The sequence below is a fragment of the Harpegnathos saltator genome, unplaced genomic scaffold, assembly GCF_003227715.2.
Source record: "Harpegnathos saltator strain DR-91 unplaced genomic scaffold, Hsal_v8.6 scaffold234, whole genome shotgun sequence".
Classification (NCBI taxonomy): domain Eukaryota; kingdom Metazoa; phylum Arthropoda; class Insecta; order Hymenoptera; family Formicidae; genus Harpegnathos; species Harpegnathos saltator.
In genome coordinates, this window is record NW_020230022.1 from 295,352 (window position 1) to 319,031 (window position 23,680).

The 23,680-nt window shown below is 40.8% G+C and overlaps 3 protein-coding genes across 3 annotated transcripts; 1 reads left to right on the forward strand and 2 right to left on the reverse strand.

Annotated features, from left to right (window-relative positions):
* The first annotated feature begins 1,680 nt into the window (after nucleotides 1-1,680).
* Nucleotides 1,681-4,901, forward strand: LOC105190099 (TBC1 domain family member 31). Its single transcript, XM_019844610.2, has 5 exons — nucleotides 1,681-2,050; nucleotides 2,217-3,619; nucleotides 3,711-4,186; nucleotides 4,270-4,481; nucleotides 4,550-4,901. The coding sequence occupies exons 2-5, from the start codon at nucleotides 2,234-2,236 to the stop codon at nucleotides 4,780-4,782; spliced, it is 2,307 nt and encodes a 768-aa protein (XP_019700169.1). The 5' UTR covers nucleotides 1,681-2,050; nucleotides 2,217-2,233; the 3' UTR covers nucleotides 4,783-4,901.
* An 84-nt stretch (nucleotides 4,902-4,985) lies between these two features.
* Aprt (adenine phosphoribosyltransferase) lies at nucleotides 4,986-6,162 on the reverse strand. The gene is made up of 4 exons (XM_011152607.3): nucleotides 5,974-6,162; nucleotides 5,614-5,845; nucleotides 5,419-5,497; nucleotides 4,986-5,312 (listed from the first exon to the last, which is right to left on the reverse strand). Exons 1-4 carry the CDS (start codon nucleotides 6,054-6,056, stop codon nucleotides 5,173-5,175), a joined length of 534 nt encoding a protein of 177 aa, XP_011150909.1. The 5' UTR covers nucleotides 6,057-6,162; the 3' UTR covers nucleotides 4,986-5,172.
* A 15,104-nt stretch (nucleotides 6,163-21,266) lies between these two features.
* LOC112588507 (soluble guanylate cyclase gcy-35-like) lies at nucleotides 21,267-22,288 on the reverse strand. The gene is made up of 5 exons (XM_025298678.1): nucleotides 22,220-22,288; nucleotides 22,010-22,145; nucleotides 21,773-21,900; nucleotides 21,549-21,691; nucleotides 21,267-21,426 (listed from the first exon to the last, which is right to left on the reverse strand). The coding sequence occupies exons 1-5, from the start codon at nucleotides 22,286-22,288 to the stop codon at nucleotides 21,267-21,269; spliced, it is 636 nt and encodes a 211-aa protein (XP_025154463.1).
* Between the last annotated feature and the right edge of the window lie 1,392 nt (nucleotides 22,289-23,680).

The window sequence follows — 23,680 nt, forward strand, 5'->3', positions numbered from 1 at the left end:
GTATGTTCGTGAGCTCTGTGTGCGCTTCCAACGGTTACTGTTGGCTCGTTGGTCCTTTTTCCCGCACGAGTGACACTTGCGCGCGCTCTATAGCGCCGCACGGAAAACGGATGCGTGCGCTTTTGGGGAGCTCAAAGTCCCCACAAATCTCATCTTTCTAACGCCATCTAGTGGATGTCCGATGGAATCCCATCGGACTTATACAACGCGAGATACAGATAACTAAAGCCATCTATTGGAAAAATAATGGATTTCTTTTTACTACACCTGATATATATGTCTAAAGCCCAGTTCCACAACCTCTGTATAACTTTAACTACTGATTAAATGCCAATAGTAATTGTTTAATTCTGATTAATTCTTAACGTCAAATGCAATTGGTCAAGTCTAGTGAAATAACCAGCTGGTTAAGTTAACTAGAAGTTGTGGAACTGGGCCTAGACGCTAATCAATATCCAGTAAACATACATGTCTAAAAGACGTCTAAAAGATTTCTTCAAGACGTTTTTTACACATACAAGTCTAAAAATTGTCTTAAAGAAAGCTTTTAGACGTCTTTTAGACATGTATGTTTACTGAGTACATTATATTAAATTGTAACTTCTTATTTAACTCTTTACTTTATATTTTAATATTGTCTTATTGTTACAGACTGCAGCTTTACAAAATATTATTGAAGCAGCGGTGGTAGCTGCACTAGGAAGAGGAAGAGGAAGAGGAAGAGGAAGGACAGGGAGAGGAAGAAGAAGAGGGACAGGGAGAGGAAGAAGAAGAGGGACAGGGAGAGGAAGATGAAGAGGTGAAAGCGAAGATGCAGGAAGAAGAAGAGAAGAATGGAGAGGAAGAGGAAGAGGAGAATGGAGAAGAAGAGGCAGAGAAATGTCCTATATAAATATTTATGTGACGCAATAACAAATATATACACACGCACGCACGCACACACACACACACATACACACATAAAAGAAAATAAAAAATTGAAAATATAATATATTTCTCATATTTATTTCTTACCCTAAATAATTTCCTTTCCTAATTACGCGAAACGCAGTGCGTGAAATATTTCAGCAAACACAATATTACATGTAACGTGGATTAGTTTTTTATATTATTTTTCTTATATATTGTTATTTATAACATTTCCTTAAAAGTATTATTTATGATTGTGAAAATGACTTTCTTGTATACGGTATTTCAAATTCGATAATCTTATTTACAATTCTATCGAATAATTAATTATTTTGCTCATCATATCTTGACTGTTATACATACTGAAAGAAAACTGATAAAGATCTTAATTCATAACTATTATATAACATTTGTGTTATATAACAGTTATATTGTTGAATAGGAAATTATAACTAACATGCACATTATATGTAATATTGTGTTTGCTGGGATGATTCCTCCTGATGATATATATAATTTTTACTATATTCTGTGTAGTAGCTCAGATATGAACCAAACTATTACAGACAAACCTCGTTACCGAACGACATCGATGTAGTTGACGTTTATTTTCTCAGGGGGCGTATCGACGTAGTTGACGTCTATTTTCTCTGGGGGCGCGTCGAATTCATAAAAATTTCTGAACCTTCGCTGATAGCCGCTCTCAGATTTCTTTCTGACTAAACTGAACTGAATATAGGGTCTGTTCTTTATAGTTGCACTACTAAACTAGTGCAATAAGTTAGAATGAGAAAAAATATAGTCTCATTTTAACTTATTGCACTAGTCCAGTAGTGCAGCTATAAAGAACAGATCCATAGACAGTAGTCTTGTTCGCCTCCGTGGTGGATGGATGTAGTTCTTGTAACTACGCATAATTTTTTAATCGTGAGGATTGCGTACGCGCTGTCCGTTTTTCTTTTTACATCATATTACTGGGAAGTGGCGTATGGACATTGCTGTATGTAGTTCGGAGCCATATAACGAACTGAACTGAATATAGACGGTTGTTTTGGCGTCCACGAGTTATTTATAACAACTTGAGTATCCGAAAGCCGCATATAACTAAAAGAAGAACAAAACATCAATATTGCATATTACGGTTTGGTTATGTCACATCTTATATGTTCTTATTTCGTTCTGTTAAAAGAAATAATAGATAATAATAAACATGAAATTAATAAGCTTGAAAAGAGATTTCTAAAACAATAATTGTGTCAAAGATTATATCGAGTAACTAATCATATTGCAATTTTGCTTCATGACAGTTCCATACATATCTACTATGTATAACAGAGGCTGGAATAAACTAAACAAAAGTGACGACAATCACAAATATGAACTTAAAGCTAGTACTGAAAAAGAGCAATGTACAGCTATCCTCAACTTCACCCAGTTGGCTTTTGATTATGATGAAGAATGGCTTGTCGTAGTGGATACCAAAGGTAACTTATATTGCATTGATTTGTATGAGGATATTCCATTATACAAAAGACTGGGAAAGATTGAACAAGCTACTTTTCTCGCTATCAATCCCAGATACAGAGAGGAAATTTTGATAGGATGTAACACTGGTGATATAAAGATCTGGAAGCTTTATACAAATTTAAATGAATTTTCTCTGTTATCTGGACATAAATTACCACCAATACATATTTCCTTTTACAAAAGTCATTGTCTAACTTACTCTAAGAGTGAGGTCATAATATGGTATCTACAATCCTATAGTAAAACTTATCAGTTGAAAATTAATGCAAAAAATGCAGTAATAAGAAAGGCTCTTTTCTCAAACACTGGTCACATTGTTGTACTGTACAACAATGACACTATGCAAGCTTGGTTATTCAGGCAATTAGACAAGGATATTAAGATCAACACAAAAATATTTGATGCACTTTCTGTCAAGGATTTTAACTTCACAAAAGATGGAAAAGCCATGATAATGATTAGCATAAAAGGCATAAACATTCTTAACACATATGATTGGAGTTTGTTGAGAAAATTATCTCTGCCTAGTAATTTTGTCCAAGTAAAACAGTTGGCTGTCATTCCACGTCCACTGGATGGCGGGGCAAATAAAATCGTCGCACTTTTATCTTCAAAATGTTCTCTTCACTTTTGTGACTTAAATTTGTTAAACTCCCTTGAGATATCTGATGCCATCAATAGAGTTAAAAAATTTGCTGTTTCATCAGCTGGCAAATACATAGCATACATTAATCAAGAAGGATGTCTAAATATAATGCATACCAACAAAATTATCACAGAAAAATGTTCTCAGTCAAAAAAACCATTAGAGTTAGATCGACCGCAGGCGCACAAAATAAGTGACCATTTAGAATACGTTCAACAAAGTATGAAGCAAGAATTAGATGCAAAACGTTTGATATCCATTTTAACGGAATTCGGAGAATATCCAAAGCAATATCGTGCGATAATCTGGTCCATCATCCTAAAACTCCCAGCTAATAGAAATGCATATCTTGCCTTGGCAAATAAAGTAACACGTGGAGGATTTACATGGGATACTTTAAGGAATTATTCTGTAGCGGATAAGAATAAGGCGTCGTTACTCGCCATGACAATGAACTGTTTACTGCAATGGTGTCCGTTGCTTGTGCAAAGTCCATTTCTTCCCAATTTAGCTTTCCCATTTCTTATGGTATTTCAGGTAATTCTTTACACCACTTTGAGTAAACGTCGTTTATCAAAATGATTACTAAAACATGTTTATTTCAAGTATCTATTCGTATTTGTTTCAGAAAGATCCTTTACTTGCTTTTGAGTTGATTCTAAGTATATTACTGAACTATTGCCATAATTGGTTCGAATATCATCCTCTCCCGCCATTAAATATTCTGGGAATTATTGAAAATATCCTACTGGAGGCAGATCCACAATTATTAAATATTTTCTGCGAGCATGGTATAACAACCAGCGAATACGCATGGCCGTTACTTCAGACTGCAATGAGCGAAGTATTATCAGGAGATGAATGGCTGATATTATGGGACCATCTAATAACATTTCACAAGCCTCGTCTTTTGCTGATATGTGTCGTTGCTTACAGCATTCATTCAAGGGAAAACATAATTTCTTTAATACAATCATCTAGAGATTGTCGTGAAGACATAAAAGATTTTTACAGCGCTCAAGGTCATGTTAGGACAAAGGATTTATTAAAAATTGCAAGGAAGTTGGATCAAGAAGTGCCAGGACGAGTGTATTCCAATCTAAGGTATTGTTATGATAACACACAGGACATTATACACAATCACATTTTATAGACAATTATATTTAAACTATGTAAATCTGTTATAGAAGTGAACTATTACAATTGAATCACACCGGACCTTACCCCTTATTTATGATGAAAAAGTATCCCAAGTTTCTCGTTGAAAATTTTTGCACTGCAGACTTAAAAGAATGTATAGCACAAAAACAGCATTCGCAAGATTGTAATTACAAGATTGTAGAATCCAACCAAAATTTTAATACTATTGCAAAACAAATTCATGATACAAGATTAAATGGTAAGATATACAATATTTGGTTCAAATTAATTTATTTGAATGGGAAATCTTTTATTTTCTGTTTTTAGATGTACAGAGATACTTCCAAAAGCATAAAAGATCATACTGTGAGCATTTGTACAAAAAAAATTCAGATTTGCAACTACGAGGCATACAAGTTTGTATAAAATACAAAAATATGATAAATGAAACTTCAAACTTTAAAGACATTGCACCAAAAAATTATGAAAAATTACAACGAGATGTGATAAAACTTGAATATGAAGTGCTAAGTTTTTTAGATACACTGAAATCAAAGTGAAAATGAATCAAAGTTAAATATTAGATCATATTTAAAGTTGATTTGATAAAACTTGAAGTAAAATATAAAAGTAATATTTTAATGTAATCATGCATAATATAAGGATATCATTTTATACTAATTTATTATATTAAATTATGTATTAAATTTCCTATTATATATTTTCAAGAATTCTATAGCTCTAAAAAAATTATTAAGTTTATTTTTACACTTTAATATATAAAATATTGGATATCTTTTGTACATGTCTGCGTAAAATGTAGAAAAATATTTGTACTTTTACATTTGCTATGTGAAAGGAATGTATAGTCATAATACTTATTATATGAACAGAAAATCTCTGGTCAAACATTTGTAAAATATTTGTAAAAAATTATTGTATATTATCTGCTAATCATATTGCACAAAAGAATAAACAGGTACCCCAACCTTATTACGACCTTTTAATGTTGTCAATTCTATTATCACTAGGCATTCTACCACATCAGCACCTACTGATTTCAATAGTTGCACAGCTGCAGCCATAGTACCTTTAAAGAATTTTCTATTAATTTTATACTAATTATATATTCCATAAATACTTTGTATACATATACTCTATTTGTTTGCACAGCCTAATATTTTTGTATACTTTACCTCCAGTTGCTAATAGATCATCGACAATGAGTGCTCTGGTACCATTTTTAATGAATTCTGTTTGCAGTTCAAACGTAGCCTATGTAAGTGATAAAGTGTTAAATATTTTCTTATATATTTTATATATAGAAAGACATTTTAGAGAGAGAGAGAGAATGAGCAAATTTATTTTTCCTTAATTTGGTCAATATATACCTTGCCATACTCCAATGTGTAATCTTGCTTCATAACTTTGCCTGGAAGCTTGCCTTGTTTCCTAATAGGCAAGAAAGGTTTGCCTAACTCCATACAAATCATAGGACCAAAAAGAAAGCCACGTGAGTCTAAACCAATAACCAAGTCAATTTCTAAGAATAAAATATGCTCCACAATTAAATCTCTCATTGCCCTCAAAGCTGCAATATTTTGAAACACGCCAAATATATCCCTGATGAAAGATAATAAATAATTCATATAATAAAATATATGTAATAACCATAAACATTTAAATATTTTTGAGAGAAATAAATAAAAATTTACAAGATCTTAACTTACTGAAAATGAATCTTAACTTACCGAAAAAGGATCCCAGGTTCCGGGAAATCAGGATAAGTTCTTATAGCATTTCTCAATAATTGTAATTTTTCATTCTTATCCATAGTAATAATTATTAATTTTCAATAACTTTGCAATAACTAAATTATAACACGTGCTAAGAAAAGTAAATTTAGTGCAATAACTGACTGTGAACGAGTAGAAATATAAATTTCGTAAAATTTATAGTTTATTAAATTTGTTAAAACTGTTTCAACAAATAAATTCAGATAACACGTGAGTATACTGATAAGGCATTTGAATTCTGATGATGATAATTAAACAAGAGCTTATGAAACAAGAGATTACTAAACAAGAGGTAATCAAAAAGTTATAAAACACGAAACATCTCTTCTACCAGAGAGAAACTTGAGAGCGGCCGCGGCCGCGTTTTGCTCGAGGCGCTTTTTCGCGACTGTTTGATACCGCCCTCTGCATCCATTTTTAGCCGGGAACTATTTGCTGTATCCATTTTCTGGCGCACCGGTAAAGTCTCCACTTGGTGCGAGTCCGTGCTACGTCCACTTCCAGGACTCGCACCAAGTGGAGACTTTACCGGTGCGCCAGAAAATGGATGCAGCAAATAGTTCCCGGCTAAAAATGGATGCAGAAGGTGGTATCAAACAGTCGCGAAAAAGCGCCTCAAGCAAAACACGGCTGTGGCTGCTCTTAAGTTTCTCTCTGCTTCTACTTTCTTCTTTCCATGGAGATAAGAAGATGCGGAAGGAACATAAACTACGTTTACACGGAGTGTTTACGACAACTAGTCGGATTCCAAATCGGACCAAGCAGTGATACTCACTCACTAAATTTTAAAGAATCCCCTAGATGGATCCGGATCCGTGATCGCTGTCTGTGGGTGTTTACTTCTAGCAATCTGATTTGTAATCGAATTGGAAGCAGTGATATAAACTGACTTTAGAAAAAGTTCCCTAGACTAATCCGATTTATGAAACGTGTCCTCGGAGCAATCTGATCAGATCCGATTAGCTCATAACAAGTAAAGGACGTGATTGCATCTTGATTTATTTGCATTTCGAAAAAACCATATTAAGATATCAAACCTAATCTTTTATAGTTGAGTATACATATATATCTTAGATATATATTTTAGGTAACTTATAATTTGATTCATATTCTTGTTTAACAAAAATATTTTTATAAATATTCTTATAGAACACAAACATGGATTTGTTATTTTTATGGAATATGTTTAATGATGACGAGGAAAATGAACCTGAATGCCAAATATATAGAGTAAAAGAACATATTAAAATTAATAACTTTTATGAAAACGTCGTTCTTTATTATTCACCCATACAGCACCGAAATGTTGCAGGATATTGCAGAATTATTACACAGAAACATTGTAACATTGCATGATGGTTACGAAATGTTCCTGTAACGTTGCTGCAAGATTGTGGCAATGTTGAAATGTCCGCCCTTAGAAATATTACAATGAAACATTACGGCAACGTTGCAATGTGTGCTCTTAGAAATATTGTAGTCAAATAGCCCTAATAGCCATAATATTAACCCTAATAGCCAAGTCTGTCAAAAGCATATTTTGGCAAATGTATGCAGCAAGTTTTGTCGACAGAATAGCGTCAGAATTGAAGCGAAATCTGTTTTATCAAATGATGTCGGCAGAATGTCGGCAATAATACAACAAGATCTGTTAACAGACTTGATAGCAGATTGACGGCAGAAATCGAACAAACTATCCTTAGTAATGTAACAGCATACTGATAGCAGAAATTGAGCAGATTGTGCCAAGAGTAATTTAACGACATATTTGCAGCAGAAATCGAGCGTGTCAAGTAGCGTCCGACGGCAGATTTGCGGCAGAAACCGAGCACACCGTGCCAAGCAGCGTCTGACGGCAGATTTGCGGCAGTAACACAGCACATCGTGTCAAGCACGTTTTACGACAGATTTACGGCAGAATTTGAGCAGATGCGGATTTATTTAAATCCTCCTCCCCCATTTTATAAGCATTAAGTCATTCAATTTAATTTAAGTTACAGAAATTATTTTAATAATTTATTTTTGATGTTATTATGTATGTGTGCTAATGCATGCTTCAGCGAGAAGCACACACTTTTGCATTAAGGTATAATGCATGACGCATAAAGAAATAAAGCAATTAAAATCCTCATTTTTACTATCACAATGGAAATAAACGACTCTGATCGATCAATTTCCTTATGTTATGCATTATCCCATTATGCACGAGTGTGCTCTTCTCGCTTAAATTGTACTGTCGAAGCGCGTATTTCCCACTTCAGGTAAAACAAGGATAATTATTGGGTATTTTTCAGTAAGGAACACTTGTCCGTTTCTACCAATTTTGATTAATTTTTCCGGCTGTTTACTCCATCGGAATTAACCTATCGCATTAATTGTAGATCAGAATTGACAAACGCGATTGGTCGATTCCGATGGAATAACCAACCGGTTAAATTAATCAAAGTTGGTAGAAACTGTATATGTTGTACAAAGTATGCGTTTTCGTATTTTATTGGCTACATATTATCTTAGAAAATAAAAGATGTTTCTTGCTGAAAAGAACCATTAACATTTAAATGATATTTATTTTTGACATTTTTAAATCTATTGTTCACGGACTAATTTTGGCAATAACGCGAGGTTGCCGAGGTCTCTACGATTTTTTTCGCAGAGTTATGATCATTTGAACATTGAGATTTTGCAAGTGCCCACAGCGACAACAGAAGAAAGGTCAGGCTTCACGCGGGCACGCGCGTTCCTGTGTGTGCGTGCGTGCGTGCGTGTGTGTGTGTGTGTGTGTGTGTTCGGCCAACTAAGGCAAGACCGAGATAAGAACACTGGCGTATGTGAAGGAATAAAAACACTAATTATTTAATCAAATTGATGTCCTTCAACAACTTGGCAGTGTCTTAAACGAATGTAAAACGTTTCAATTATGTTAGTTAAAAAATCAGGTGTGATTGAATTTGAAACGTTCACTATTTTTTCCCGCAGCTCTTCTAAATTTTCGGACCTAGTCTCATAGACCTTTGTTTTCAAATACCCCCAGTAAAAGAAGTCTAATGGGGTCAGATCTGGTGATCTCGGTGGCCATTCTATTGTGCCTCTTCTACCAATCCATCGATCAGTGAAAACATCGTTTAGAATATTTCGAGCTTATAGAGAAAAATGAGCTGGAACCCCATCCTGCTGAAACCAAACATTGTGGAAAGCTTCTCCAGCAATATCTTGAATAGCCGGTATCACTTGGTTTCTTAGCAAATTGCAATAATTTTGAAAACAAAGGTCTATGAGACTAGGTCCGAAAATTTAGAAGAGCTACGGGAAAAAATAGTGAACGTTCAAATTCAATCACACCCGATTTTTTAACTAACGTAATTGAAACGTTTTACGTTCGTTTAAGACACTGCCAAGTTGTCGAAGGACATCAATTTGAACATTTGATTAAATAATTAGTGTTTTTATTCCTTCACATACACCAGTGTTCCTATCTCGGTCTTGCCTTAATTGGCCAGACACGCACACACACACACACACGCACGCACGCACGCACGCACGCACGCACACACAGGAACGCGCGTGCCCGCGTGAAGCCTGACCTTTCTTCTGTTGTCGCTGTGGGCCTTCGCAAAATCTCAATGTTCAAATTATCATAACTATGCGAAAAAAAATTGTAAAGACCTCGGCGATCTCGCGTTGTTTTTGTCTCGGAAAACCCTTTCGAACGAGCCCTCACTCAACCCAACATGCCATTTGAGATTTTTTGGCTCCCCCCTCCCCACGGCCCCGGGAGTATGGAGATGAGTGTTTTTGTGGTTAAATAATAGATTTTGTGATCCCATTGAATCCTTATAAATTTCAATCCTATATTTCAAACCGTTCAAAAATTATTTAGGTGGCCCCGAACTTTTGGTAGGCACTGTATAATAAACAGGGTGTCCCATTTTAAGTGTCCACACCAAATATCTCTCTTATTTTTTATTTTAGAGAAAAATGGTTCAGACATGTTTTGTATGGTTCCGAGGGGGCCATAAGATGGTACCATTGATTTGACCTTGAAGAGTCATTTGAAGGTCACGTGAAGGTTACCTTAAATTTTTTAGGTAGCACCCCCTATTTTTTATTACATATTCTTGTAGCTAACCTCGAGAGCTTCCCAATACACGATAATCAAATGTTTTTTGGTGAAGTACTTTTCGAGTTATAAAGCTCCAAATTTACAAAATCTTGATAAAAATACAAAATATTTCGTAAAACATTCACTTTCCGATAATCTTATCTTGCATGATCCAACCAGTCAAGGCAAGATCAGAGCACGATCCAGCCAGTCAAGGCAAGATCCGAGCATGATCCAGCCAGTGAAGGCAAGATCCGAGCATGATCCAACCAGTCAAGGCAAGATCCGAGCATGATCCAGCCAGTCAAGGCAAGATCCGAGCAGGATCCAGCCAGTCAAGGCAAGATCCGAGCATGATCCAACCAGTCAAGGCAAGATCCGAGCATGATCCAGCCAGTCAAGGCAAGATCCGAGCATGATCCAGCCAGTCAAGGCAAGATCCGAGCATGATCCAGCCAGTCAAGACAAGACCTTCTTTTGTGTACAATTACTTAAAGTGTTCAAAAACTTGGCCATTTACTTGTATGCATAGCTCTAGTCTATGGTGAAAGTCGTCCCTAACTTTTTCAAGAACACCTACATTAATATTTCTGCAAGCCTGTCTGATCCGGTTTTTCATATTTTCAACGGTTATAGGCTTTTGCGAATAAACTATATCTCTAATGTAGCCCCAGAAATAAAAATCTAAGGGTGTCAAGTCGAGTGATCGTGGGGGCCATTCTTGAACTCGGCTGCCCATATCAATCCACCTATTCGGGAATCTATTGTTTAAATATTGTATAGCAGCTCGAGATTTATGAGCCAGTGCTCCATCTTGTTGGAACCACATTCGTCTGAGTAAATAATTGTCGACATGTCTCAAGAGGTTGGGCAGGTCATCTTGAAGAAATCTTAGATAGATTGCCGCATTGCGCCCATTCTACGGAATGGGGTTGCAGTCCCCGGCAGGAGGATCCCCGGGGCAGGGCCATGGTCGACTGGGCGGCGGGACTCGGCCTCCTGTTGATAAACAGGGGGTCGACCAGTACCTGCGTGCGGCCGAAGGGGGAGTCCGTCATTGATTTAACGTGGGCTTCTCCTTCGGCCGCCCGGATGTTCCGGGAGTGGGTGGTGGAGGCGGAGGGTGAGACGCTGTCCGATCATCGGTACATAGTGTGGACCCTCTGTCTCCGCACCCCTCAGCGGGTGCTGGACCGTCGCCCAGAGCAGCGGAACTTTCCCCTCCCCAAGAGGTGGGCCCTCGGTCAGCTAGATACGGACAAGTTTCAGGCGGCCGTCCTTGTGGCCACCTGGCACCTGAATCCAGATGAGTGGGACCTCAACCCCCGTGAGGGGGCAAGGGAGTTGGTGGGCATTTTGACGTCGGCGTGCGACGCCGCAATGCCCCGGTCCCACCCCCGTCCACGCCGGGCCGCCTACTGGTGGAAATCGCTGAACTTCGGCGAGCCTCCGTCCGCGCCAGGAGGGTGTATACCCGGGCCCGGTGACGCGACGGGGATGCCGCAAGGGCGAAAGAGGGCTACCTCCAAGCGAGGGAAGCCCTCAAGGCCGCCATCGTCGAGGCGAAGAAAAAAGCCTGGGATGAGTTGGTGAGCTCCTTGGATGAGGACCCGTGGGGGCGTCCGTACAAACGTACAGTTGGAAAAATCCGACCATGGGCGCCCCTACCGACAGAGGTCCTTGAGCCCCAGGCCCTCGAGGGGACTCTCGACACTCTCTTTCCGAGAGTAGTCGGGGGTCCACCCCGGATCCCTGTCCCGGAGTTGCAGGACGGGGATTGGAACGAGGGCCTAGAGGTCACTTCGGAGGAGTTCGCCATGGCCAGGAAGAAGCTCGGGACCAGGGGCAAAGCTCCCGGTCCCGACGGGATTCCTGGCCGAGCCTGGGCTCTCGCACTCGGCGAGGGAAACTTGTCCGCAGCCACGGGAAGTGTTCTCACGGTGTCTTAGGGAGGGGTCATTCCCCCAGGAGTGGAGGAGGGCCAAGTTGGTCCTTCTCCCGAAGGAAGGCAAAGTACCCGGTAGTCCGTCGGCCTATAGGCCGATATGTCTGCTGGACGAGGCAGGCAAAATGTTGGAGCGCATCATTGCCGACCGCCTCGTCCAGCATCTGTCATCGGAGGGGCCGAACCTCCACGACAGACAATATGGGTTCAGGCCCGGACAATCAACGCTGGATGCGATCCAGTGCGTCCGGGACCCGTGCTGTCGTGGAGGAGGAGGGCGGAGTGTTGTTGGCGGTGTCTCTGGACATAACCAACGCCTTCAACACCCTTCCCTGGCCGGAGGTTGGACGGGCCCTCGAATATCACGAGGTGCCCATCTACCTCCGGCGTATCCTGTTGGCTTACTTCGGTGGCAGAGAACTCGCCTACACGGAGAGAGGCGGGGTCCAAGGCCGGCGGACTATGGAGTGTGGTGTCCCGCAGGGGTCGGTACTCGGCTCTGCTATTGGACATCACCTTCGACCGGGTGCTTCGCTCGACTCTCGGGGGGTGCTTCCCCCCGGTTGCCACGTCATTTGCTATGCAGATGACACCTTAGTGGTGGCTGGGGGAGAGGACTGGGGAGATGCCCGCTTCCGTGCGGAGGCTGCGCTGGCATCGGTGGTGGGCACCATCAGGGGCCTGGGGCAGCAGGTGGCGCCCCAAAAAACGGAGGCCGTTTACTTTCACGACGGCAGCCGTGGGGCGCCGCCGGAGTCCCAAGTCCTTGTGGACGGAGTCCACGTCCGCATCGAGCCCCAGATAAAATATCTGGGCCTGGTGTTGGACGGCCGGTGGGACTTCGGGCCGCATTTCAGGTGGCTGGCCTCTCGGGTCCGCACTGCAGGCTTGGCTCTCGCCGGGCTTATGCGGACCCAGGGGGCCCTGGGTGGCACGCTCGCCGCCTGTACGTGGGTGTGGTGCTCTCGATCGCCCTCTATGGGGCGCTCATCTGGGCGCCCCAGTTGAAGGCCGCTGGCCGCAACAAATGCTTGAAGCGCCAGGCGCTGCGGTCGGTGGTTATGAGGGCGATCAGGGGGTACCGCGCCGTATCGTATATGGCGGTGACGACTCTGGCCGGCTCCCCTCCCGTGGAACTCCTTGCCGAGGAGCGTTGCACCCTTTATTGGAGGGTGCGGGAGCTCCGCGAGAGGGGGGAGGAGGTAACGGCCAGGGGCCTGGCGGCCCTGAGGTCTCAGGTCAGAGTCCAGGTATTCGAGCAGTGGGACGCCCTACTGACGGATCCGCGCGTACCCGGGCTCCGAACGGCCGAAGCCGTCCACCCCTGTCTGCCGGTGATGGCAGACAGGAGGGGACGCGGACTCTCGTTCCATCTGGCGCAGGTGCTGACGGGACATGGATGTTTCGGTCGATACCTGCACCGGATTCAGAAGGAGCCCACCGCGCGATGCCACCACTGCCCGGCACTCGAGGACACGGCGCATCATACGCTGGCCACATGCGAAGCATGGGGCCGTGTCCTCGCCCGGACGGTGGGTTGCGCGGAGGAGGCCCTATCGATCCCGCGCATGGTCCAGGCCATGTGCGGGAGCAAGGAGACATGGGAGGCGGCGGCCTCCTTCTCCAGGGACGTAATGACCCGAAAGGAGGCCGCCGAATGGGAGCGCCGTCCCGGAGCCCGTCGCAGGGAGCGACGGGGGAGGAGGCGGCGCTCCCCGGGTATAGGGAACGGGCCCGAGGTGGCGCCGGCCGAGGAGCCGCCCCCGATTCGTCGAGAGCCTCCTCGGCCGCCTCGGGCCCGCCTCTGTCAGCGCAGGGGAAGACGGGATTAACCCGACTCCTCCCGCGCCACGGTCATGGTAGGAAAGGGGGGTGGTGGCCTGTTTGGGGACGGGCCCCACCCCTCCAGCCTACCTCAAGTAGTGAGGGAGGCTTAGCAGAAGAGGTAGGTGGGTGTTCCCCCTCTTCTTAATTGAACCGGAAGGCCAATCCGGCCGGGACTCCGGCCAGGGCACCGCGTCTCTCAACTCCCTTCGGGGAAGAGGCGCGGTACTTGGGCGTGGGGCTCTATTGGAGCCCCGGGGCCGGGTGTCGGGGAGGGAGTGCCGGCGCAGTTCCCCGACTCCCCACATTCCGGCCCGAATGGTAGACACCCCGGTGGAGTTTTAGCCGGTAAGAATCCGGTATAACCCCTGCCCTTCCAAGGGGCGGGGGTATCCATGAGGATTTCTCCACCGTGATCAAAAAGAAAAAGATTGCCGCATTGAGATTTTCTTCAAAAAAATATGGACCAACAATAATATCTCTCAGGATGCCTGCCCAAACGTTAATGGACCACTGCCGTTGGAACTCTTGGCTTCTCTGCCAATGTGGATTAGCATCTGAATAATAATGGCAGTTATGTCTATTAACGCCTCCTCTATTACAAAACGTGATTTCATCAGAAAAAAGCGTATCAGCAATGAACCGGGGATTTTGTTGGATTTGATCTCGAGCTCAGTTACAAAAACGTATACGGCGTTGGTAGTCCCTCTCTTCCAATTGCTGAGTTAGATGAATGTGATATGGGTGAAACTTGTTGAGCTTGAGCACACGATTGGCTGTTGATTTAGATATACCGTATTGCCTCAATTTATCTCGTAGAGATTTAAGGATTCAAAGCAACAACACCTATAACAGTCAATGATGTGACTTCATCAGGGCCCGATTTTCGCCGGTTTCTTCTAAGAAAACCCTGTTCAGCTCTGTCACAGAGTCTTTTTATTACTTTCCTATCAGGATGGCGTCTGTCTGGAAATTTTTCAGCATAAAGCCTTCTTGCTGCCGAGTAATTATTCCTGGCCTCACTCAAAATGCGAATCATGTCCATAATTTCATTTGGTGGATAAGCAGACATAATTATAAAGAAAAAAGCGCCAAAAAACCAAAAATTCCTGTCTTATAAAAAAAATCAATGGATAATAATATGCGTCTGTTTGAGACTTCGCCAAAATACAGTTGCCCAAGTAAGAAATTTGGAACAAGCCTCTTGATATTTGTTTCATTAAAAGAATTGACAATTGCACTTTCACAATTGTTACAGTTCATTGATTACCAAGCAATACAGGATCTCGTCTTGACTGGCTGGATCATGCTCGGATCTTGCCTTGACTGGTTGGATCATACTCGGATCTTGCCTTGACTGGCTGGATCATGCTCGGATCTTGCCTTGACTGGTTGGATCATGCAAGATAAGATTATCGGAAAGTGAATGTTTTACGAAATGTTTTGTATTTTTATCAAGATTTTGTAAATTTGGAGCTTTATAACTCGAAAAGTACTTCACCAAAAAACATTTGATTATCGTGTATTGGGAAGCTCTCGAGGTCAGCTACAAGAATATGTAATAAAAAATAAGGGGTGCTATCTAAAAAATTTAAGGTAACCTTCACGTGACCTTCAAATGACTCTTCAAGGTCAAATCAATGGTACCATCTTATGGCCCTTTCGAAACCATACAAAACTTGTCTGAACCATTTTTCTCTAAAATCAAAAATAAGAGAGATATTTGGTGTGGACACTTAAAATGGGACACTCTGTATATTGCATTGTCATATTTTCTACTATTTTCAAATATATAGCAACAAACGAGCGTACTGTTTCCATATTTTCCATGATTAATTTTTTCCAAAATTGATAACCTAAAATTTTAATTTAATTTTTAGTTAAATATTATATTTTATTATATAAATTTTACTATATATATACTATATATAGATATATACATATTTTATAATTTTCAAATTCATAATATAACCTAAAAGTTTACTTTATTTGTTGACTTATTTACATACTATTCTTTTTATATTCTACTTCTTTTATATTCAGACTACAATCACAATCATTTAATTTTTCGTCCTTTTATATTCGTACTAATGGAAATCCTTGACTCACTCGAAAGTTCAATTAAATTCAATAGGCTCTGGGCAAGTTGAGTACGGTTGCGGACATAAAGGTTTGTGACCGTTTTTTTGCAATTTTCGGAACGCATCCCGACTCGAGAAGAATGAGAGTCACTGCTCCACCTGTGGAGCACGCCTGCGCAGTGACTCACGACGAAAAGCGAGAAATGAAATATATGCGGTGGGACATATTATAATAATATTGATGAAATGAATACTCCAGCATTAAATGGAAATGAGGGAACACAGAACAGACAAGAATCATCCGATGTAAATCTTATACTCCGGGGGACATCCGAAAAAAGTAGAGATAAATAAACATGTTTATGTTTTTAAAACAATACGAACTTAATTAAGAGAATTAAGCTGCATTACGATAATTACGATTCTGTTATACATTTATATGTGATTTATTGTTTCAGCAACAGCCATCTTCTATAGCAGAAGCAATGATATTAGACACAGAAGCAGCTGTTATAGCGAATTTTGAATTTTTGGGACATACAGACATGGACATGGAAGAGGAAAAAGGTGATGGAGAGGATGAAATTTACGATGCAAATACAGATACCAAACCAAATAAAGTAACATTTACTATCATCTTACGTTTTAATGATATTGTTCACGCTATTTGTTAACATAATAAAGATATAATTTTTTACTGACCAACATATAAAATTGTAGCTCCTCGTTTTCGTTGATTTAGAACAGATACCTCACAGCGATCTCCAATTTTACATAGAGTGGCTAAACGTTCTTCTGCCTCCTCCTCATGTTTTTTCTCTTCTTTTTCTTTTTCTCTCAGTTTCTGCTCTTCTTTTCATATCTTTTTCATTATATTTTCCTTTGTTCTTCTCAAAAACATACTTTGCCATGTGCGCATGTGATTACAAGATGTAAGTATATTTCCATGTATCAATATATCTTCTCATATATAGACATAATAGAATGGATACAAATTATGAAGCTCTTTCTCTCTCGAGAGGGTTTTTTCCTTATATTTTTATGTATTGTGAAAAGAAAGATCGTGATGACCGTGTAGACCAGAGCGGATATCAGAATATCAAAATTCATGTTGAACCTCGCAGTAGCCAGTAGGCGGATTGCCGCCAATACCTTCGCTAGCTTTGTGCACATTCTCTCAGTACTCCTTCTCCATCTCCTTGTTCTTAAAAAAGAGTAACGTTGTGTTAAGAAAAAGAGTAATTGTGTTAAAAAAGAGTAACGTTGTGTTACGTCCTGGAGGAGGAACGCAACTTGACGCTTGCTTTCGCTCCGATGTACTCGCAAGTCTGCGGTGCAGATCAAGGATCGGAATAACCCCTTTATCTGGCGCGGACGTACGTCGGTGGTCCTTTATTTAGGTCAAGGAACTGAATCCTTTTACCTGGGATAGGACCGTGAGCGACGGTTGAGAGAAGGGAGAATTTTTTGGTTGAGAATAATTATTTGGAAAACGTGATTGGCTTACAATTACAAACAACTTGTTTTATTAGTAACTAGACGGATGTTCACAATGAAATAAAATTTATAAGCTTTTATAATGTGTACGTATACATATATGTATAAACAATCGCGGTCTGAGCAAAATTCCGTGTTCGTTATGTCCGACTGTGATCGAAAAGATTGGCCACTGGCACCTGATTTAACAATTAAGGCGGAATGCCAAGGGACTAGAAAAAGGGAAGCAAAGGAAAGGAAAAGAAAACAGAGAGAAGAAAAGAAGAAAATGAAAAGACAGGGGTCACTCAGGCAAAAGAAAGTATAAATAACTTACTGCTGGTTCTATGATGTTAGTCGACAATGAAAAGTGTAATTGCTACGTGTCTGTGAGGATGGACCCAAATTTTGCGCCAAGAACAGGAAACTGGTTTCAGCAGGATCGCTCGCAATGCCCCAAGAACGCACAGAATAATCGTTGCACAGAATAATTAACAACTGAAGAACTCTGATCTGCCTCACTAGTAGGCTTGGTTATTAAGAGACCCTGAAGGGGTGTTGGAGAGAAGACTCTGTCCTGGCTGCGAGTCGGTCGAGAGGAGAAATAGAAGTGGCATAGCTTTTTCATTTTACTAAAAACGTCACCTCGGTCGAGAGGGTGGGGTTTTGGAAGTTGCGTCAGGCTCCAAAGTTTATGTCCAAATATGGGTATAGGATTTTGTTGCAAAACTTTTCGGAAGTGGGTTCTTAGTGGGGTTCTTAGCCTGAGATAAATATGATAAAGGATCTGGTATCTATGGCAGTAAAAGACTTCATGGTTCCGCTAGGGTTAGTCAGAGATTGTGCGCGATAAGAATCTATAAATAACATGGGAAAGCATGAGTTTCCGAAGATCAAAGGCTAGTAATATTATATAACAGCATGAAAGATTGTCTGGTCGGTCCGTCTTCAAAGAAAATTGTTGCTCTGAACAGGAAGTTATTTAAGGTTATTTCGAGAGGAGATATATGGCTAAAATAACTCAGCGGATCTTTTCCGACGGAAATAGAGGAAACTCCGGTGATTAAAGCAGAGAGAAAAGAAAGAGAAATCTGTGTGTATGACGTCACTATTCTCGGAGGGTCGCGGAACATGAATATTTGGTCGTATAATATAAAATGCAATTCGCCCTACTTGACAACGAATTCAAAGTACGCGGAGTCCGCAGGACGTAACAGTTGGACAGCGTTGGCTTAACGAAGTACGAACGTTGAGAGCTCACGTTGTCTTGGACACATCTTTAGAGAAATGAAAGACCGGCTTAATGGATTTTGTCGTCATTTGTGCAACACTTCTGCCAGCGATTCGCTTACCTAATCAACTGGAGATCGAATCGCTTTCGCAGTTTATGAAAGCATGCGCCGAATATATCCGTCACTATCGGTGGAAACGGGTAAGGAGGTATCGACGATGAAGGCTCGTGAGTAGAATTTAACGTCCAACTAGAAGTATAATAGCCACTGACCCTGTGTCCTAAACGATCGCCTTGGGCCATGCCGTTTATTAGGAATAACTGCAACAGGATTGTATAATAATGCAAATGAAACACGTTTGTGGCAAGTAATTCACTCTGTAGTTGAAGCTGTACAAAATATATACACAATTTTCGGTACCTGCTGTTGTATACTACTTCGCTTGATGTTGCTCTTAATGCCGGAATCCTTCCTTCTGCATATGGAAGAAGCGTGACTAATCGGTTCTTGACCAAATAATAAAGGAGTAGAAGGTACAGGTTTCGGATCCATCTCGACGCCATTGGTACGAGGGTTGCCTTTTATATTTCGGGAATAGAGAACAAAAAAAGGAAATTAATCATCGTACATGGGTTTATTGTTTTTCAAAATATTTTCCATGAAGATCAATACACTTTTGCATGCGCTTGAACCAATTTTCGAAGCACTTTTTCCACTCCGATTGAGGTACCTCCAAAACATGCATTTTGAACGCATCAACCGCTTCTTCAAGCGTCGAAAAACGTTGATCTCGTAATTTATTTTTGATTTGCGGGAATAAAAAGAAGTCATTGGGTGCCAAATCAGGGCTGTACGGCGGATGACCCATCAATTCGACTTTTTCAGTTCTCAAAAAGTCTCTTGTTTGAGCCGATGTGTGAGAGCTCGCATTGTCCTGGTAAAGAATGATGCGTCTTCGGCGGTTGGTTTCCCTTATTTTTCCGAAGACTTTTGACAAATAAATGGTGTACCATTCAGAATTGACCATCCGACATTGCACTAATGGTACAGTTGCCATATGTCCGGTTTTTCCGAAAAAACAGGCGACCATTTGCTTTGAAGTGCTTCGCGAACAACTTTTGTTGGATTTGACTCATCTTGAAAGACCCATACAGTTGACTGCTGTTTACTTTCGGGCTCATACGCATAGATCCATGATTCGTCACCTGTTACGATATCATAGACGTGTTTTGAAGCACCGCAATCATATTTCTTGAGTATTTCTCTCGACCAATCGACACGAGCCTTTTTTTGAGCGATTGTTAAATTATGTGGGATCCAACGCGAACAAATTTTTTTTATAGCCAAATGTTCATGCAATATTGAATGTATGTTGGTCCCACTAATGCCCAAGGATGCCTCAATCTCACGATAAGTCACATGACGATCTTACAATATCAGTTCACGCACAGCATCAATGTTTTCTGGAGCAACAACCGATTTTGGACGATCTTCACGAAATTCATCACTAAGCGAACTACGGCCACAATTGAATTCCGTATACCATCGATATATAGTGGTTTTTGATGGTGCTTCATCGCCAAAAGTTGAATTAAGTTCATCGATGCACTGTTGTTGAGATAATCCACGTCGAAAGTTGTAAAAAATAATCGCACAGAAATGTTCATGACTTAATTCCATTTCTTGGCCGACATCAATTTTTCATGTCACTGTAAACAACATAAATGGCACATGGACATCAAAACGTTCTGAGTAAGTATACTGACAAAAAGTCGAACTTTACGTTAGGAACGTCGGTTGTCAGATGGCAGCACCTGGATCGTCCATTCCCGAAATATAAAAGGCAACCCTCGTAAGAGGAATCTGCGTCAATCGTTACTGTCGAGAGACTACAAAATATGCCAAGTAGGGAAATGAAGAGAGCCATATACTCGTCTAAACCCATTGCACTCCTCATACGCCTGGACTTCAGGTTTCGCTCGTCCCATGGCGATGTTTCTCCTCTCCTCTATCTTCAGCGGTGTCATCTCCTCGGTCGTCCGTTGCCTCTGCAAGTACTTCCACGGTTTATTTCATACTTTCTTTCTTCCGTTTCGTACTTCTTCTTGCCGTAACTAGTGGTGGACGTCGGGCTCTTGTTAGAATCCTCTTTTTCGTCTATAGTGTCGTCGCCATTCTCGGAATCCAAAATACTCGGCAAGGAATTAGCTTTCATCCGATAGTTGCTCGTGTTGATGACCATGTGGAGATAATGATGGCATGGCTTAACCTGAGTATTGCACGACGCCAGACGGCTACGTGACTGCATCAACGGTGAGATACTTTTCGGTGATGTAACGTTCGTGATAAATTGATTCACGAAGTCCGACTTGCAGGCTCGGATGAAATAAGTCTTAACACCTGAAACGAATAAACAAGTTCCAATATTTTGCTCATTCGCAGGCTGTTATGCGATATTTCCAACAACGCATGACACATAAAATTCCAATTTTGGTCTGCTTGCTTTCCTTCCGAATTAATTTACTCACCATTGTCTAGTTCTCCCTCTTCCGTGATGTACTGGTCGTCCAGAAATCTCAGGATATTCTCATTCAAGTGTACACGACCGGATTTTCCCGCTTCCCGCTCTCGAGTTTATTCGCCAATGTCACATCGTTCGACCAGACATTGAACTTGAATCTTTTCGTACCCACGATTCCGCAGAGCACGGTGCCTGTATGCACACCTATTCTCATGTTCACACCTTCCCTTCTTTCGATGTCGAATTGTTTGATCGCTTCGATCATAGCTGTTAAGATGAGAAACGCACAGCATTAATTTAGCACCAGATTTGAAGATATCTGCCAACCACGTGTAAATGACATTCCACTCACCTAAACCCATTTCTATGCAGCACTTTGTGATCGGACCTCGGCTCGGGACATCCGCTCACGCAATAGTAGCAGTCGGCCAATGTAGATATCTTCTCACATCCATGATGCTCGCAGAGATTATCAAAACGTTCGAAGAGATTAAACTGTATTCATTCAAACTGTAACTCTTACATAGCTGAAAAAGCGACTCGACTGAAATACAGGGGAAAATTCTTGGAACTTACATCGTACGATATTTCTGCATCATTGTTAACACATAATTGTTCTAATTCTCCTAATTCCAGCGTGGAGTCACCGCCTTCTTTATTATTTAGGCATCTTGGATCTTGTTGTAATCCTCTATGTAATAAATCTACAGGCATCATTAGATTATGTGATTATATGTGACAATATTATAAAATATCTATTATTGTAAAAGGTTTATATTTTATCTTAAAATACACGAATAAAAAGGGATTTACTAACTTTTGAAGAATTCATTTCCAGATGGATAGAACCAGGTGGCGATTCTTCAATTTCTGTGAGGAGATTTAATTCATTTAATATTTCTGCCTCTGCATCTGTATCAACATCTTCCGCTAGAAGGAGAATAAATGCCTGAAAAATAAGAAATTATGTTAACAAATAGCGTGAATAATATCATTAAAACGCAAGATGATAGTAAACGTTACTTTATTTAGTTTGGTATCTGTATTTGCATCATAAATTTCATCCTCTCCATCTCCTTTTTCCTCTTCCATGTCCATGTCTGTATGTCCCAAAAATTCAAAATTCGCTATAACAGCTGCTTCTGTGTCTAATATCATTGCTTCTGCTATAGAAGATGGCTGTTGCTGAAACAATAAATCACATACAAATGTATAACAGAATCGTAATTATCGTAATGCAGCTTAATTCTCTTAATTAAGTTCATATTGTTTTAAAAACATAAACATGTTTATTTATCTCTACTTTTTTCGGATGTCCTCCGGAGTATAAGATTTACATCGGATGATTCTTGTCTGTTCTGTGTTCCCTCATTTCCATTTAATGCTGGAGTATTCATTTCATCAATATTATTATAATATGTCCCACCGCATATATTTCATTTCTCGCTTTTCGTCGTGAGTCACTGCGCAGGCGTGCTCCACAGGTGGAGCAGTGACTCTCATTCTTCTCGAGTCGGGATGCGTTCCGAAAATTGCAAAAAAACGGTCACAAACCTTTATGTCCGCGTGTGTACTGCTCCAACGCCACTCTCCAGTGTAAGTTCGATGAAATATTGCCAAGATTGATCTCAGTATCTGGTTGGTTTCCTCTAGGAATTTTGCAATTTCCGCAAAGCTTGAGATAAATTTGTTGTTAAATGCTGAGTTTACGATTTCATCACTGTTAGTAATATCCCCTTTGTGATAAAGTTTAAGTAACAATTGGTCCGATTTCTCCGCGAATAGAGGGCATCTGAAGAGAACATGTTCCACGTCTCGATTATACCATCCACATAAACAAGCAGAGTCCTCTATATTGAGTTTCCTGATTAAATGTTCCATAGTGCAAATATGTCGTGATCTCAGCCTTGCCATCAAGGTAATAGTTCTTCTTTTAACATGCTTCAGAATAGAGAACCAAGGTTTGATGGACAACTGAGAGACCCCAGTTCTGTACCTAACTCCTTTGTACAGAAATTCATCTTCCAAAAATCCCATAGCATTATCGTGTACCTCTTAAAACCGTCAATAAAATCCCTCATGAATGGAGACGAACTCTGTTCATTAGGAGGCTCGGTACTACGTGCGCCCAAGCCAGCCAGAACGTCAGCTAGCTAATTGCCGGGAATACCTTTGTGACCAGATGTCCGAAATAGGATGATGCTAAGTCCTTTAACCGAGGCTTTCCATAGAGCAAATTTGATTGCAAAAATAATACCGGTGGCCTTACCCTCCGGATCATCTGAACCAAGAGCGCTAATGGTACTAAGAGAATCAGTAAAAATGCCTGTTTTTGCAAAATTCTCTTCAGAGATAGTATTAACAGCCCAAAGGATAGCCAGTGCCTCAACGTAAAAGATGTTGCCTGAATCAAAGGTATGGATGAATTCACGGAATTCAGGAGACGGGATATATACACCAAATCCAACCTTCCTGTTCTTAAGA

Coding starts and splice junctions, on each gene's coding strand:
- LOC105190099 (XM_019844610.2), top strand. CDS start 2,234: ATGTATAACAGAGGCTGGAATAAACTAAACAAAAGTGACGACAATCAC. Junction 3,620..3,710: donor CATTTCTTATGGTATTTCAG/GTAATTCTTTAC, acceptor TATTTGTTTCAG/AAAGATCCTTTACTTGCTTT. Junction 4,482..4,549: donor TCATGATACAAGATTAAATG/GTAAGATATACA, acceptor TTCTGTTTTTAG/ATGTACAGAGATACTTCCAA.
- LOC112588507 (XM_025298678.1), bottom strand. CDS start 22,288: ATGGAAGAGGAAAAAGGAGATGGAGAGGATGAAATTTATGATGCAAAT. Junction 22,146..22,219: donor CAGATACCAAACTAAATAAA/GTAACGTTTACT, acceptor CTTATTTTTCAG/GCATTTATTCTCCTTCTAGC. Junction 21,427..21,548: donor CTGCATAGAAATGGGTTTAG/GTGAGTGGAATG, acceptor CGACATCGAAAG/AAGGGAAGGTGTGAACATGA.
- Aprt (XM_011152607.3), bottom strand. CDS start 6,056: ATGGATAAGAATGAAAAATTACAATTATTGAGAAATGCTATAAGAACT. Junction 5,498..5,613: donor ACACATTGGAGTATGGCAAG/GTATATATTGAC, acceptor TCACTTACATAG/GCTACGTTTGAACTGCAAAC. Junction 5,313..5,418: donor TGATCTATTAGCAACTGGAG/GTAAAGTATACA, acceptor AATTCTTTAAAG/GTACTATGGCTGCAGCTGTG.